This window comes from Salmo salar, chromosome 28 (genome assembly GCF_965601325.2).
Source record: "Salmo salar chromosome 28, fSalSal1, whole genome shotgun sequence".
NCBI lineage: Eukaryota > Metazoa > Chordata > Actinopteri > Salmoniformes > Salmonidae > Salmo > Salmo salar.
Window position 1 is genome coordinate 16,460,001 of NC_138318.1, and position 17,751 is coordinate 16,477,751.

The following is a 17,751-nucleotide window of genomic DNA, read 5'->3' on the forward strand; positions in this document are numbered from 1 at the left end:
TATTCTCCTGTTGTCTCAGCTGGTTCACATAAGAATGTTCTGGAATCAAGATGCCGGTGGCCTTGATTTGGGGAGTGAGTGAGTGAGAGTCAAGACAGCACATGTTAAACCGCTATTAGACAACTCTTATGGTATTTTAAAGTTAAAAGGGATTAGACAAAGGCCGCCAAAAAGGGCAGCGTCGTGAGTGACTGTCTGTGTGTAGCCTACTGAATATTTACGTGTCTCCCATGCTGATAATGCTGAGGACAAGCAGCCACAGTGCCCTGCAGATTTTGGGAAGTGCATGGTGGTGTTGAGACAGCCTTTGTCTAGTTGAAGGAGCCCAGTCGGCACTGATGTTTACACTACTCCAAAACTAGCCAAATATAAATTTACAGCCTATAATAATCCCATTATTTTTTTAATCGGTTTACAGTCACTACTTTTACAAGTAGTATATATAAAATTAGACAGATTAGATGGATAAACTGTGTGGTTGGATTAAAGTACTTGTCAGTGTATGTAATAGCCAATAATTCAATACTAGTTTTCAGTGTCTTTTTTTTCTGTGCAAAATTGTGACAACAGAGGTGTGTATAAGAGTGGAGGCTGCTGAAGGGAGGACGGCTCATAATAATGGCTTGTACGGAGCAAATGGAATGGTTTTTGATACCATTCCACTTATTCCGCTCCAGCCATTACCACGAGCCCGTTCTCCCCAATTAAGGTGCCACCAACCTCCTGTGGTGTACACACAATCAAGTCAAAATTCCACCAGCGTGTGATGTTGTTATCATGATAAAACCTGCCACCTTTCTTTGACACATGGATGGGGGACATTTTATTAATCCCTTTCTCTTATATTAGTTTTGGGATAAGAGATTACACTGCTTCTTACCAATAAAGAATATAGAGTGCCTTTTCCTCTTTATTGGATCATTATGGTTCCCTACCGCCCTGAACCCTCCTCTCTAAACTCTGGTCGCAACCCTGTCTCCACCCTGACCCTCCAGTCAATAAAGGGCAAACTCCACTTTACGCCACCATGCAGGCAGCTATATTTAGATGGTGCCAGTTGTCACATAGAGAGAGCAGCCCTAGGGATGCAGTCTGCCACACATTTCCCTCATCTATCTTTTACATAGAAACAGTGTTGGGGAAGCTACTCTGATATCACAGTTTACCAAGCTACCAATTACTTCACACTGGAAGAAGTTAATCTACACTAAAGCTACCCTTAATAAAAAATATAGTTTACTTAACTAAAGCTACTTTGATAAATTACAAAAATGCTTTTTAAATGAATATTCCAAAGCCTAAAATAGTGAACATTCAATTGCCAAAATGTTGAAAATATTCCATTGTCTCTGTCAAGTCCACATTGGGAAGACCTCCTATTTAGATAGCTCTACAGCATACTTAGGCAGACTAGCCTGTCTGACTAAATCATTTTACTAGTTCTTCAAAGTAGATATGGCATAGGCCCACTTTCACGAACTGTCTATCCATCATCCCGTTGTGTTGTGTACATTCTTCTCTCATGCGGTCAGTCTGTATCTAACCTAACATAGCAGGCGTAAAGTGTATTCATCTCTGTCGGAGCCAGAGTGAACCGGCGCAATGGAGTATGGGCATTGTAGACAATGAACACGTTTCTGTGCTGAACTCGGTTGAATATTTGCTTAATGAAAACTACAACTCCCTACAGCCCAGAGTCCCACATAGTTCTTGACTTGATTTCTCTCGTGATTTATTTAATTTTTCTAGAGAAACAGTGCTTTGGCTCACAAAAAAACGAAGTAAATGTAAATCAAGTAATTGAACCAATGTCTAAAAAATAAACATTTTGGTTAATCGCTCAGCACTAGCAAGAACAGATCCCTCTGGACTCAGATTTTCACAGAATGTGCACTTAAGCCTATTAAACACACAAAATGTGTTTCAAATGAGAATTAAGGCCTGATTCCAAAAAAGAAAGGAAATTCTTGCCTACTTCACCCATATTCTATTTTAGCAAAAAAAAGTAGTGTGTTGTTCCAGTATTAAGCTACACCTCTACATGGCAAACAAAGTAATTAACTACTGAAAACACTTCCAAGATTTGAATTCAGTTGAACTACCACTAAACTACTGCAAAATGTAGTTTAATTACTAGTTGAACTACATGTAGTTCACTACTCCCCAACACTGCATAGAAACCATTAGTATGCAGTCTCTAAGAGGGGAGGGCTATTGTGATAGGTCTCAAAGACACAATTCTCTCAATGGCAAAATAATTGGATATTGTCTAGGGCTTTTTCTGTCAAAATAATCTGCTGGTTGTACTGCCTGTTCAAAGCGTTTGACGTCTGAATACACAATACACAGGGGGTTAATATGATGTATTATATATCGAACCTAAGGCTCGGCGAGGCTGGATTATATAGACAGTCTTGGGATGATTTCAAAGCCAGTGACATTAGTGCTGGTGCTTTAAACCAAATCACTTTCTTCAGTGTTGGGGAAGCTATGCTGAAAATATAGTTTACCAGGCTACCAATTACTTCAAACTGGAAGAAGTTAAGCTACACTTAAGAAAAATATTGTTTACTTAACTAAAGTAACTTTGAAAAAACAGTTTTTGTACAAAATTATCATATCCTAAAATTGAAATGTCAAAGACTACAAATTGCAAGAACATATAATTCTGGAGTCAGATGTTGACAGTGTGTAATTTAGTCTAACTATAAATCAAGTGAAAATTAGGTAGGTCTGAGGCAGAAAAACAGGATATTCTTGCCCATTTCAGCCATATTTTCTTAAATTTTTGCAAAAAAGAGTAGTGCTTAGTTCCAGTCAGTGGTGTAAAAATACTACTTACGGTGCCAAAAGAAAATATTCATGACACTTGACTTATTCTACATTTTGTTGTTACATCCTGAATTCAAAATGGATGATGTAAAGTTTATTTCTCTCGCCCATCTACCCCATAATGACAAAGTGAAAACTTGTTTTTAGAAATTGTAGCACATTTATTGAAAATTAAATACAGAAATATTGAATTTACATAATATTCACACCCCTGAGTCAATACTTTGTAGAAGCACCTTTGGCAGCGATTACAGCTGTGAGTCTGAGAGCTTTCCTCACCTGGATTGTGCAACATTTTCCCATTATTCTATTTAAAATTCTTCAAGCTCTGTCAAATTGGTTGTTGATCATTGCTAGGCAACCATTTTCATGTCTTGCCTGAACTGTAACTTGGCCACTCAGGAATATTCACTCTCTTCTTAGTAAGCAACTCGTTTGGATTTGGCCTTGTGTTTTTAGGTTATTGTCCTGCTGAAAGGTGAATTTGTCCCCAAGTGTCTGTTGGAAAGCAGACCGAACCAGGTTTTCTTCTAGGGTTTTTCCTGTGCTAAGCTCCAGCCTCAATTCAGTTTATTTTTTTATCTTGGAAAAACTCCCCAGTTCTTGATGATAACATGATGCAGCCACCACTATGTTTGAAAATATGGAGAGTGGTACTCAGTAAGGTGTTTTATTGGATTTGCCCCAAACATAACACTTTGTGTTCAGGACAAAAAATGTATTGCTTTGCCCCTTTTTTTGCTGTATTACTTAAGTGCCTTGTGTGCATGTTTTGGAATATTTTTTATTCTGTACAGGCTTCTTTCTTTTCACTCTGTCAACTAGGTTAGTATTGTGGAGTAAATATGTTGTTGATCCATCCTTAGTTTTCTCCTATCACAGCCATTAAACTCTGTTTAGCCATCATGGTGAAATCCCTGAGCGGTTTCCTTCCACTCCGGTAACTGAGTTAGGATGGACGTCTGTCTTTGTAGTGCCTGGGTGTATTGATCCACCATCCAAGAGTAATTAATAACTTCACCATGCTCAAAGGGATATTTTAATGTCTGCTATTTTATTTTGATCCATCTAACAACAGCCACCCCCTTATTTGCTAGGCATTGGAAAACCTCCCTGGTCTTTGGTTGAATCTGTTTGAAATTCATTTCTCGACTGAGGGACCTTACAATTATCTGTATATGTGGAGTACAGATGAGGTAGTTATTTAAAAAATCATGTTAAATGCTATTATTGCACACAAAGTCCATGCAACTCATTATGTGACTTGTCAAGCAAAGTTTTACTCCTGAACTTATTTAGGCTTGCCGTAACAAAGGGGTTGAGTACTTATTGACATTTCTGATTTTCATTTTTTATGAATATTTAAAAAAAATCTAAAAACATAATTCCACTTTGACATTATGGGGTATTGTATGTAGGCCAGTGACAAATCTCAAATGAATACATTTTAAATTCACTTTGTAACAAGAAAATGTGGAATACTTTCTGAAGGCACTGCATGTAGTTTTTTGGGGTATCTGTTAGAGGTTGACTGATTATTTTCCGATACCGATTAATCGGTCGATATTTTTATATTATTATTATTTTTTTTAAATGTTTTGATTTGATTTATTTATTTGTAATAATGACAATTACAACAATACTGAATGAACACTTATTTTAACTTAATATAATACATACTATAAATTTAGCCTCAAATAAATAATGAAACATGTTCAATTTGGTTTAATTAAATAATGCAAAAACAAAGTGTTGAAGAAAGTAAAAGTGCAATATGTGCCATGTAAAAAAGCTAACGTTTAAGTTCCTTGCTCAGAACATGAGAACATATGAAAGCTGGTGGTTCCTTTTAACTTGAGTCTTCAATATTCCCAGGTAAGATGTTTTAGGTTGTAGTTATTATAAGGAATTATAGGACTATTTTTCTCTATACGATTTGTATTTCATATACCTTTGACTATTTGATGTTCTTATAGGCAGTTTAGTATTGCCAGTGTAACAGTATAGCTTCCGTCCCTCTCCTTGCTCCTACCTGGGCTCGAACCAGGAACACATCGACAACAGCCACCCTCGAAGCAGCGTTACCCATGCAGAGCAAAGGGAACAACTTCTCCAAGTCTCAGAGCGAGTGACTTTTGAAATGCTATTAGCGCGCACCCCGCTAACTAGCTAGCCATTTCACATGGGTTACACCAGCCTAATCTCGGGGGTTGATAGGCTTGAAGTCATAAACAGTGCAATGCTTGAAGAATTGCGAAGAGCTGCTGGCAAACGCACGAAGGTGCTGTTTGAATGAATGCTTACGAGCCTGCTGCTGCCTACCATCGCTCAGTCAGACTGCTCTATCAAATATCAAATCATAGACTTAATTATAACATAATAACACACAGAAATATGAGCCTTTGGTCATTAATATGGTTGAATCCGGAAACGATCATTTCGAAAACGAAACGTTTATTATTTCAGTGAAATACGGAACCATTCCGTATTTTATCTAACGGGTGGCATCCCTAAGTCTAAATATTCCTGTTACATTGCACAACCTTCAGTGTTATGTCATAATTATGTACAATTCTGGCAAATTAATTACGGCCTTTGTTAGGAATAAATGGACTTCACACAGTCCGCAATGAGCCAGTCGGCCCAAACTGCTGTATATACCCTGACTGCTTGTACGGAACACAAGAGAAGTGACATAGTTATAAGAAATTCATGTTAGCAGGCAATATTAACTAAATATGCAGGTTTAAAAAATGTATACTTGTGTATTGATTTTAAAGTAGGCATTGATGTTTATGGTTAGGTACATTGGTGCAACGACAGTGCTTTTTTTTAAATCGGCAAATCGGTGTCCAAACATATCGATTACCAATTGTTATAAAAACCTGAAATCGGCCCTAATTAATCGGCCATTCCGATTAATCAGTCGACCTCTAGTATCTGTACTTTACTATTTATATTTGTTGACAACTTTTACTTTACTCCACTATCTATATGTGCTTTTTACTCAGATACATTTTCTCTGACACCCAAAAGTGCTCGTTACATTTCCTATGCTTAGGTAGAATAGCAATATGGTCCAATTCATGCATACAGTGCATTCAGAAAGTATTCAGACCACTTCACTTTTTCCAACATTTTTTACAGTACAGCCTTATTCTAAAATGGATTAAATTGTTTCCCTCAATCTATACGCAATAGCCCATAATGACAAAGCAAAAACAGGTTTCATTTTTTTTTTGCCAATGTGTGTGTGTGTGTGATATATACGTAAGTGTACAGACCCTTTACTCAGCACTTTGTTGAAGCACCTTTGGCAGAGATTACAGCCTCGAGTCTTCTTGGGTATGACGCTACAGGCTTGCCACACCTGTATTTGGGGAGTTTCTCCCATTCTTCTCTGCAGATCCTTTCAAGCTCTGTCAGGTTGGATGGGGAGCATCGCTGCACAGCTATTTTCAGGTCTCTCCAGAGATGTTCGATCGGGCTCTGGCTGGGCCGCTCAAGGACATTCAGACACTTGTCCCGAAGCCACTCCTGCGATGTCTTGGCTGTGTGCTTAGGGTCGTTGTCCTGTTGGAAGGTGAACTTTCGCCCAGTCTGAGGTCCTGAGTGCTCTGGAGCAGGTTTTCTCTGTACTTTGCTCCGTTCATCTTTCCCTCGACCCTGACTAGTCTCCCAGTCCCTGCCGCTGAAAAACATCCCTACAGAATGATGCTACCACCACCATGTTTCACTGTAGTGATGGTATTGGCCAGGTAATGAGCGGTGTCTGGTGTCCTCCAGACGTGACGCTTGGCATTCAGGCCAAAGGTCTGAGATTCCTTTAGGTGCCTTTTGGCAAACTCCAAGTGGGCTGTCATGTGCCTTTTACTGAGGAGTGGCTTCCCTGGTCACTCTACCATAACGGCCTGATTGAATGACCATCGGGTTCTTGGTCACCTCCCTGACCAAGGCCCTTCTCCCCTGATTGCTCAGTTTGGCCGGGTGGCCAGCTCTAGGAAGAGTCTTGGTGGTTCCAAACTTCTTCCATTTAAGAATGATGTAGGCTACTGTGTTCTTGGGGACCTTCAATGCTGCAGAAATGTTTTGGTACCCTTCCCCAGATCTGTGGCTCGACACAGTCCTGTCTTGGAGCTCTACGGACAATTCCTTCGACCTCATGGCTTGGTTTTTGCTCTAACATGCACTGTGGGACCTTTATATAGACAGGTGTGTGCCTTTTACTGAGGGGTGGCTTCCGTCTGGCCACTCTACCATAAAGGCCTGATTGGTGGAGTGCTGCAGAGATGGTTGTCCTTCTGGAAGGTTCTCCCATCTCCACAGAAGAACTCTGGAGCTCTGTTATTTCACTGAGTCTCCCTCCTTGTTATTGTTTTGCAGTCTTTCGGATTCATTCATATATTTCTCTATTTCTTACTCTTTTATTTCTTTCTATCTCCAGGAAACCACCAAGCTCCTCCAGTATCCCGTCTTCCAGACACATACTAAACCACCACCACAAACACACCACCCATCACCCTTATCATGCAGACAGTCTAGGTCTGTCTCCCTGGCTGTGACCCACCCGAGGCTGAGGCAGCTTCTCCTACAGAGCTCCACACCCCCAGGGGGACCCCCACAGAGATGGCTGATTCAGACCCCTCGTCCCCCTCCGATCCCCCACGACCACTGAGCTCCCCCCGCACTCCTCTCTCCCTATCCTTCCCCTTCCTCAGGGAGGGAAGTCGGGTGTGGGAGAGGGAAAGGAAACCCCCCCTGATGCCAGGCGAGCTGCCCAGCCCTTTGCCCACCAAACGCACCCGCACATACTCAGCGTGAGTAGGAATAATCTGTGGTGATAGTGAGTGTGTTTGTGCATGGCCTTGAGTGTGATCTATGAGGCTCTGGTCACTATCAAGGACAAGGGAGCCATTTTGGATGCAAGTCCAGAGAAAAGCCTGCATGGGTTAATGTTTCTCTCCTGTGTATCTCTCTCAGTACGGTGCGGGCCAGATCAGGCCCAGTGTATAAGGGCGTGTGTAAGACCTTCTACAGGTCCCAGGGTCATGGCTTTATAAAGCCCTCCAACGGTGGAGAGGACATCTTTGTACACATCTCTGAGTGAGTGATTCTGAAGTGTTAGGATTCAATTATAATCTACAACACACTTTGGGACTGAGAAGTGTTATGCCAATATGCGTTGTACCTAATATCATATTTTATAATCACAATACACCTTATTGCTTTATCATATATTCATAAAATGTAATGTCCTAGACCTAGAGAGGCCTGGATTCTCTCATAACGTTCTCCCCCTCTCCCTTTTTTAGTATCGATGGAGAATACGTGCCGATGGAAGGTGACGAGGTCACGTACAAAGTCTGTTCCATCCCCCCCAAGAACCAGAAGATCCAGGCGATGGAGGTTGTCATCACCCACTTGGCCCCAGGAACCAAGCATGAGACCTGGTCTGGACAGATCATCAGCTCCTAGACCTCCACCTGCATCTGCAAAGAGGCAGTGTGGGGAAGAGTGGAGGATGGGGGCTGGGAGGGAAAGTGGGAAGGAGCCTGGAGAGGTAAAGGGGGAGGGAGTAGTAGAGTCCAGGGTAGGGAGATAAGGTGGGGGAGGAAGGAGCCTAGAGAGGTATAGGGGGAAGAAGGAGGAAGTAAACAAGCACAGGGAGCAGTGGAAGGAGTGATTACGTGAAGGTGTAACCCTGGGGGTTGGAATGTGGTAATATAAGGCTTAAGACAGCGTTAAGTAGGTTTCAGTTGGAATGTGAATGAGGAAAAATGTAATATTTAAGTTAGGAAAAGGGTCGAGGTTAAATTGGATTAAAGGTTGATGGTTTATTTAAGATTACTTAAGATGGCAGGAGTCTAGTACGTTTAATAAGACACTGCTGTAAGGAAAACTGTGAAACAAAGAGCAACAAACCTTCCTAAATTATGTTTTTATTCATACTTTTGATTTATTTATTTAATTTGTATTCGTTATGACAAGTGAGGTAGATATTGTTGATAAGATTATACATTTGTGTTTTAATGCCAATATATGCCTGGTCTAACCCATCGCACAATTCACTCTGATGATACTGCCCTGGTAACGCCCACTCCTTCAGTCTAATGTTGACCAATGACCATTTATTAATCTTTGTAAGAGTTATTGATGATTACTATGAGGCTCAAAACTCCTTTTTTTAAAATCATTAAAACACATGTTATCCATAGTAATAGACAAGAAATGAACATGTACTGTTGTCAATAGTCTCATACTTTCATCATGCAGTTTTAGCCTTTTTTAAACATAATTAGGTTTATATGCATTGTTAATACCATGTTTTATTTATTGTGACTAAATTATATAATACTATGTCTCTTCTTATGTTGGGAAACTGTTTGAAGTTTCATTGTGTTCTAGAGCACTTTTTATGTCAAATCACTGTGACTAGCGTGTTGTCATTAGGATAAAAAGTTACTACTGTATTATTCACATTCCTGTGTGAAATTGTGTTTATTATTTGCATGAATAAGTTAACCTGTGGTCCAAAATAGGTTATTAGCAATTCAAATATTGCTTCAGAAATTGCTTTATTAGAACGGCATGTAACATCAATAGTCCATTAGAGGGCAGACAAGGACAAGTAATCTTCAACCAATTTTGGAGAAACTCAAAGGCACACACAGTACTTCACAAAACAGGTCAACTGTGTGGAAGTGTGTCAACCTCTTTAAACTGGGGATGAAGTAATGGTTAACCCTGACCATAAAGATATTCTCCATCATGCAGTATCTGGGCCTCTCCACTTTGCACTGTAAACCCAAGATAGATAAGCCGTGATGACACAGCTTCGGTTGAATACATGGAAAAGATCTAAATCTTTCATTTTTTTATGGGGATGTCAACTTTGCAATCTATCCTCCAAACTGTCAACGATCCTCCAAGCCAACATAAAAAACACAATGAAAAAATGAATACACACATAAAGAGCTCAGCAGAAACAGCTGATGAGATGTACTGGTGGTCAGTAATCAGACTTAAACCTGCTATTATGCATTTACCCTAAAAAGGACATTGTGCCCCAGGTATACGATAACAACACACTAACGCACTACACACACACACACCTGGACACATGCATGAACGAACCTATAAATGCACGCACGTGCACACACCCATGGACTCATGCATGAACGAATGAACAAACAAGCTAAGAAGAACTAAGTAACGTTAAACCCAATGGTCTGTCCTCTTGACTTGTCATTTTTGATGTATGAGCTTTGTTTCTGCAGGTTACAGGGGTGTGGGAAATAAAGTCATAGCCAGACAGAATGATCTACAACGAGATGAGCTGATAATGAGTTCTCACCTTTTGGCAGTAGCCAGGCATTTGAGTTCTGTGACTGAGTAAACAAGTGTGTGTATAATATGATCAGATGACTTCAGAATGTCCAAATTAAAGCAAAAATGACAGTGTTTGGGAGGGATTCAGGCCTCTGGTTGTACCACCACAGTAGCCTTTAGGAAGCATACTTGTAATGGTAGGAGCACTCTTAAAGGGAGTGCTCCTAATCTCAGCTTGTTACCTGTATAAAAGACGCCTGTCCACAGAAGCAATCGATCAATCAGATTCCAAACTCTCCACCGTGGCCAAGACCAAAGAGCTCTCCAAGGATGTCAGGGACAAGATTGTAGACCTACACAAGGCTGGAATGGGCTACAAGACTATCGCCAAGCAGCTTGGTGAGAAGGAGACAACAGTTGGTGCGATTATTCGCAAATGGAAGAAACACAAAAGAACTGTCAATCTCCCTCGGTCTGGGGCTCCATGCAAGATCTCACCTCGTGGAGTTGCAATGATCATGAGAACGGTGAGGAATCATCCCAGAACTACACGGGAGGATCTTGTCAATGATCTCAAGGCACCTGGGACCATAGTCACCAAGAAAACAATTGGTAACACACTATGACGTGAAGGACTGAAATCCTGCAGCGCCCGCAAGGTCCCCCTGCTCAAAAAAGCACATATACATGCCCGTCTGAAGTTTGCCAATGAACATCTGAATGATTCAGAGGACAACTGGGTGAAAGTGTTGTGGTCAGATGAGACCAAAATGGAGCTCTTTCGCATCAACTCAACTCGCCGTGTTTGGAGGAGGAGGAATGCTGCCTATGACCTCAAGAACACCATCCCCACCGTCAAACATGGAGGTGGAAACATTATGCTTTGGGGGTGTTTTTCTGCTAAGGGGACAGGACAACTTCACCGCATCAAAGAGACGATGGACGGGGCCATGTACCATCAAATCTTGGGTGAGAACCTCCTTCCCTCAGCCAGGGCATTGAAAATGGGTCGTGGATGGGTATTCCAGCATGACAATGACCCAAAACACACGGCCAAGGCAACAAAGGAGTGGCTCAAGAAGAAGCACATTAAGGTCCTGGAGTGGCCTAGCCAGTCTCCAGACCTTAATCCCATAGAAAATCTGTGGAGGGAGCTGAAGGTTCGAGTTGCCAAACGTCAGCCTTGAAACCTTAATGACTTGGAGAAGATCTGCAAAGAGGAGTGGGACAAAATCCCTCCTGAGATGTGTGCAAACCTGGTGGCCAACTACAAGAAACGTCTGACCTCTGATTGCCAACAAGGGTTTTGCCACCAAGCACTAAGTCATGTTTTTCAGAGGGGTCAAATACTTATTTCCCTCATTAAAATGCAAATCATTTTATAACATTTTTGACATGCGTTTTTCTGGATTTTTCTGTTGTTATTCTGTCTCTCACTGTTCAAATAAACCTACCATTAAAATTATAGACTTATCATTTCTTTGTCAGTGGGCAAACGTACAAAATCAGCAGGGGATCAAATACTTTTTTCCCTCACTGTATAGGGGAGGTAATAAGTGAGGTAATGGAGTCCAGGTGTGCCTCATGATGAAGGTGTGCCCCCCCTCCCCCCCACGCACGGTTCCAGCCGCAGGATGACGCCGACCAGAGAGACGGCCTCGAGGACCCGGCGGCGAAGGTGGCAATCACAGATGATGTTGGGAACCAGAATGTCCTCCACTGGAACCCAACACCGCTCCTCTGGGCCATACCCCTCCCAGTCCACCAGGTACTGGAGCCGATCTCCATGACGTCGGAAGTCCAGTAGGGATCTGACGGCATTGGCCGGAACCCACTCGATGTCCAGGGGGGGGCGGAGGGGTGCCGTGGGGGACAGCATCAGCTAGGGGACCAGAAACCAACGGCCTGAGAAGGGAGATTGTGAGATACGGTAGTCACTGGGAAGCTGTAACCTATACGTCACTATGTTGATCCTCTGGAGAACCTTGAACGGCCCCACAAACTGGGGGCTCAGCTTCTTGCAGGGCAGGCGGAGTGGGAGGTTCCTGGTAGAGAGCCAGACACCATCCCCAGGATGGAACACAGGGGTCGCACTGCAGTGGTGGTCTGCCTGCTCCTTCTGACAGTGGACAGCACGTTGGAGTCTCACGTGAGCATCGCTCCACACTTCTGCGCGCCTGCACCACTCATCAACTGCAGGAGCTTCGGTCTGGCCCGGGGTCCACGGAGCCAGGGCCGGCTGAAAACCCAGAACACACTAGAAGGGGGTCAGCCCAGTGGAGGAGTGACGTAGCGAATTCTGGGCGTACTCTGCCCATGGAAAGAATTGGGCCCACTCTCCCTGCCAGTCCTGACAGTGACTCATCAGAAACCTCCCCAGCTGCTGGTTCATCCTCTCCACCTGCCCATTGGACTGAGACCTATTCCCAGAAGTGAGGCTGACTGTGACCCCAAGCTTCTACATAAAGGCTCTCCATACCCGTGATGTGAATTGGGGGCCATGGTCAGAGACGATGTCCTCTGGAAGGCCATAATTCCGGCCATAAGACCTGCTGGAAAAGTGCCTCAGAGACCTGGAGAGCAGTATAGTGACCAGAGAGAGGGATAAAACGACAGAATTTCAACCACCAAAATGGTAGTGAAACCGTCAGAGGAGGGGAGATCAGTAACAAAGTCAATGGATAGATGAGACCAGGGATGCTAAGGCACGGGATGAGGAAGGAGTTTCCCTGCTGGAGCGTTGCGGGGGGATATGGTTTGGGCACATACAGAACAGGAGTTGATGTAGTGAGTGATGCCCTGCGTCAAGGTGAGCCACCAGTACTTTTCAGAGATAGATTGGTTAGTGCGAGAAATACCTGGATGTCCAGCGATGACAGCTGTGTGTGCCCAGGTTAGCCGCCTATCTCTTATCCCGTGGGAATGTAGATGCGTTCAGGAGGACAGTTAGTGGGTGCGGGGCCCCCTCTCCAGAGCCTGGCGGAGGTCCACATCTACATCCCAGACCACAGGGGCTATGACTCGAGAGGATGGGATTATAGGTGCATTCTGGACAGGACCCTCTCCCAAATCGTAGACAGGACAGGGCATCAGCCTTTGTGTTTTTTTTTACCTAGGCAACCTGGGCGATACGTCAGTGTGAAGTCAAATCTTGTGAAGACAAGGGCCCACCTTGCTTGGTGCGGATTCAGCCCCCTCACTGTCCATATGTACTCCAGGTTCCGATGGTCGGTGAGGATGACGAATGGTCCTTGGCACCATTCAGCCAGTGTCTCCACTCCTCTAATACCAACTTCACCACCAAGAGCTCTCGATCACCGACATCATAATTCCTCTCTGCAGGGGACAGTTTCTTCGAGTAATTTGCACACGGATACGATTTCTGTGGATTACCTTGTCGTTGAGACAGAACTGCCCCCACGCCCACCTCTGAAGCGTCCACCTCCACCACAAAGGATATCGTGGGATTTGGGTGTTTGAGCAATGGGGCGGAAGTGAAACGTTCCTTCAGTAGACGGAATGCCTCGTCAGCTGCTGGGCTCCACACCAGCCTACGGGGGCCACTCTTGAGGAGAGAGGTGAGAGGAGCGGCAACGGAGCTGAAGTTCCTGATGAAATGGCAGTAGAAGTCGGAAAACCCCCAAAACCATTGTAACCCCTTTATGGTGGTGGGGACTGGCCATGACCTGACCGCATCTACCTTCTTGTTGTCCATCCTCACTCCCTGCAGGCTGATTTGGTAGCCTAGGAAGGAGACAGGCTTCTGATGAATCTGGCACTTCTCAGTATTGACAAAGAGGTGTTTAGCCAGGTGGTGTTCCAGGACTGATTGAACGTGAGCGATGTGATCCTCCAGGGTAGCCGAATAGATGAGGATGTAATCAATATACACAACCACCTGGAGTCCGAGCATGTCCCTGAACACCTTGTTGACGAATGCCTGGAACACTGATGGAGCATTGGCTAAGCCAAATGGCATCACCTAGTACTCGTAGTGACCATACATTGTGCTAAAAGCCATCTTCCATTCATCCCCCTCCAGGATGCGGATGAGATTGTATACACTCCGCAGGTCCAGTTTGGTAAAGAACTGGGCCCCGTGGAGCTGTTCGATGGCTGCATGCCCCAACGTTAGAGGGTAATGGTACTTAGTGGTGATTTCATTGAGTCCTCTGTAATCAATACATGGACGTAACCCTCCATCCTTCTTGGCTACGAAGAAGAAACCAGCTGACGCAGGGGAAGTGGACGTGCGGATGAAACCTTGTTGGAGCGCCTCTTGGATGTACTCTTCCATGGCCTGGGTCTCAGCCACCGACAGATGGTAGCTGCGTCTGCGTGGGGCACAGAACCTGCAAGCAGGTCAATGGCACAGTCCCAGGGGTGATGAGGAGGAAGACAGGTGGCGCAGGTCTTGGAAAATACCACCCGAAGGTCCTGGTATACCTCCGGGATGTTGGGCTGAAGGGCAACCACATGACTCTCAACCGAAGTGGACCACATGGGATGGGGATGCAGGTCCTCTGGCATTCGGTTGACCAGTCTGTGATTCTCATCCTCGGCCATGAGATGGAGCTGCTCTTCCTCCCGGGGAAGGACTGCCCGTTCCATGATCTCGCCATCACGGTTGACAACTCCATTGTGTCCTCCTCCCAGAGTGCTAAGAGCCTTGGCGTGACCCAGGACAACACCCTGTCGTTCTCCGCTAACATCAAGGCAGTGACTTGATCCTGTAGGTTCATGCTCCACAACATTCGCAGAGTACGACCCTGCCTCACACAGGAAGCGGCGCAGGTCCTAATCCAGGCACTTGTCATCTCCCGTCTGGATTACTGCAACTCGCTGTTGGCGGGGCTCCCTGCCTGTGCCATTAAACCCCTACAACTCATCCAGAATGCCACAGCCCGTCTGGTGTTCAACCTTCCCAAGTTCTCTCACGTCACCCCGCTCCTCCTCACACTCCACTGGCTTCCAGTTGAAGCTCGCATCTGCTACAAGACCATGGTGCTTGCCTACGGAGCTGTGAGGGGAACGGCACCTCCGTACCTTCAGGCTCTGATCAGTCCCTACACCCAAAGAAGGGCACTGTGTTCATCCACCTCTGGCCTGCTCGCCTCCCTACCTCTTCGGAAGCACAGTTCCCGCTCAGCCCAGTCAAAACTGTTCGCTGCTCTGGCACCCCAATGGTGGAACAAGCTCCCTCACGACGCCAGGACAGCGGAGTCAATCACCACCTTCCGGAGACACCTGAAACCCCACCTCTTTAAGGAATACCTGGGATAGGATTAAGTAATCCTTCTAACCCCCCCCCCAAAAAAGATATAGATGTACTATTGTAAAGTGGTTGTTCCACTGGATATCATAAGGTGAATGCACCAATTTGTAAGTCGCTCTGGATAAGAGCGTCTACTAAATGACGTAAATGTAAATGTGGGGTTATGGCGTTGAAGCCAAGGGAGGCAGAGGATGATCTTGTGAACTGGTGATGAAGAATGGGAATGGACTCCACTGTGAGTGATTGGGTGATGTGTGTGATGGTTCCAGATCCTATTGGCCGACCATCAAGTGCTTGAACCGGGAAAGGAGAGGAGAGCGGGTGTGAGATGATGTTAAGAGAGGAGGCAAGAGTCTGGTCAATAAAGTTCCCCGCGGCTCCGGAATCCACTAACACTGTAGACACAGTACATGAGGGACAGTCAACTAGTGTGATGGACACCAAAAAGAGTTTAGCAGAAAATGATTCAGAGGGAATACTCACTCCTGCTCCAGGAGCTGGAAGATCACGTGACCGCCCCTCTGCTCTCGTGGATCCCGGGTTGGGAAGTACCGGACATCGCTGGAGCTGGTGCCCTCCTTGACCACAATAAAGACAGAGCCCCAACTGTCTGCGTCACGGGGAGGCATGTGACCCCTACCTCCATGGGTTCAGGCTCTGATCCAGGGTGTTCACCGAGAGGGAGGGAGGGAGGGAGAGAATCGATGGGAGCACCGACGCTCTCGAAGTAGGTTATCCAGACGGATGGCCATCGCAATGAGTGTGTCCAAGGAGAGGTTGTCATCTCGACAGGCCAGTTCCATCTGGACCTCCTCACACAGACCTCTTCTGAATAGAGTACGAAGAACCGTCTCATTCCATCCGCTGTATGCTGCTACTGTCCATCTGGTCCCCCTGCTGTAATTGGAGTAGCCGCTCACTCCCCTCTCTGCCCTCCGGTGGATGATTGAAGATACGTTTGAACAGAGCCATGAATCCCTCATATGAATCTAGCTACTCCTCTCCTCTCTCCCAGACGGCCGTGGCCCATTTCAACGCACGCCCAGTCAGCAGAGAAATAACTGTGGTAACCTTGGACCTCTCGGTGGTGGGGGCTCCCATCTGGTGCACTAAGTAGAGGGAGCACTGAAGTAGGAAGCCACAACATTTAGATGGGGTGCCGTCATATTTATCCGGGAGGGCATCGCTGACCTGAGCGGGTTGCTGAATGGGCTGTTAAGTTGGTTCGCTGGATCGACTGGTTGTAGACTATCCTCCGCTAGTTGACGGCAACGCCTCCCGTCTATGTTTGAGATGTTGCACACTGCGAAGAACCTCTTCCATAGCCGTCCCCAGTTGTGGCAGTTGGCCGTGGTGTTGGCAAAGAAGGTATCCCTGCTCGTCGACCGTCTGGGAGATATTCTGTTTTCCTGCTGCTTCCATTGTTTGAGTTAGTATTCTGTAAAGACACTGAGAGTCGAGAAGCAGGTGGTACGTTTAATAAACCAACACACATGGAATGAGACAACAGAGTAGTGGCATCTTAACATAGACACAGAAACAATACTGACTGGGGAAAGAACCTAAGGGAGTGCCAGATATAGGGGAGGTAATAAGTGAGGTAATGGAGTCCAGGTGTGCCTCATGATGAAGTGCAGGTGCACGTAATGATTGGTGCCAGGTCCGTAATGATGGATGCCAGGACCGGTGGTTAGTAGGGGAGGAGAGGGAGTAGACGTGACACATAGAGTGGCAAGAAAAGTATGTGAACCCTTTGGAAATACCTGGATTTCTGCATAAATTGGTCATAAATTGGTCATAAAATTTGATCTGATCTTCATCTAGGTCACAACAATAGACAAACACAGTCTGCTTAAACAAATGACACACAAACATTTATACGTTTTCATGTCTTTATTGAACACACCGTGTAAACATTAACAGTGCGTGTGGAAAAAGTATGTGAACCCTTGGATTTAATAACTGGTTGACCCGCCTTTGGCAGCAATAACCTCGACCAAATGTTTTGTGGATCAGACCTGTACAGAGGTCAGAAGGAATTTTGGACCATTCCTCTTTACAAAACTGTTTCAGTTCAGCAATATTCTTGGGATATCTGGTGTGAACTGCTCTCTTGAGGTCACGCCACAGCATCTCAATCGGGTTGAGGTCAGGACTCTGACTGGGCCACTCCAGAAGGCACATTTTCTTCTGTTGAAGCCATTCTGTTGTTGATTTACTTCTGTGTTTTGGGTCGTTGTGCTGTTGCAGCACCCAACTTCTGTTGAGCTTCAATTGGAGGACAGATAGTCTAACATTCTCCTGTAAAATGTCTT

The 17,751-nt window shown here is 45.0% G+C and overlaps 1 protein-coding gene across 2 annotated transcripts in view; it reads left to right on the plus strand.

Moving 5' to 3' along the window:
* Positions 1-9,311, plus strand: part of LOC106589535 (cold shock domain-containing protein C2) — a 9,935-nt gene extending 624 nt beyond the window's left edge. For both annotated transcript variants that reach the window (XM_014179634.3, XM_014179635.3), the window contains exons 2-4: positions 7,277-7,649; positions 7,813-7,935; positions 8,145-9,311. In XM_014179634.3, coding sequence (XP_014035109.1) covers positions 7,459-7,649; positions 7,813-7,935; positions 8,145-8,307 — 477 coding nt within the window. In that variant the 5' untranslated portion in view covers positions 7,277-7,458 and the 3' untranslated portion in view covers positions 8,308-9,311. The remainder of the gene's footprint in view (positions 1-7,276; positions 7,650-7,812; positions 7,936-8,144) is intronic.
* The last annotated feature ends 8,440 nt before the right edge of the window (positions 9,312-17,751 follow it).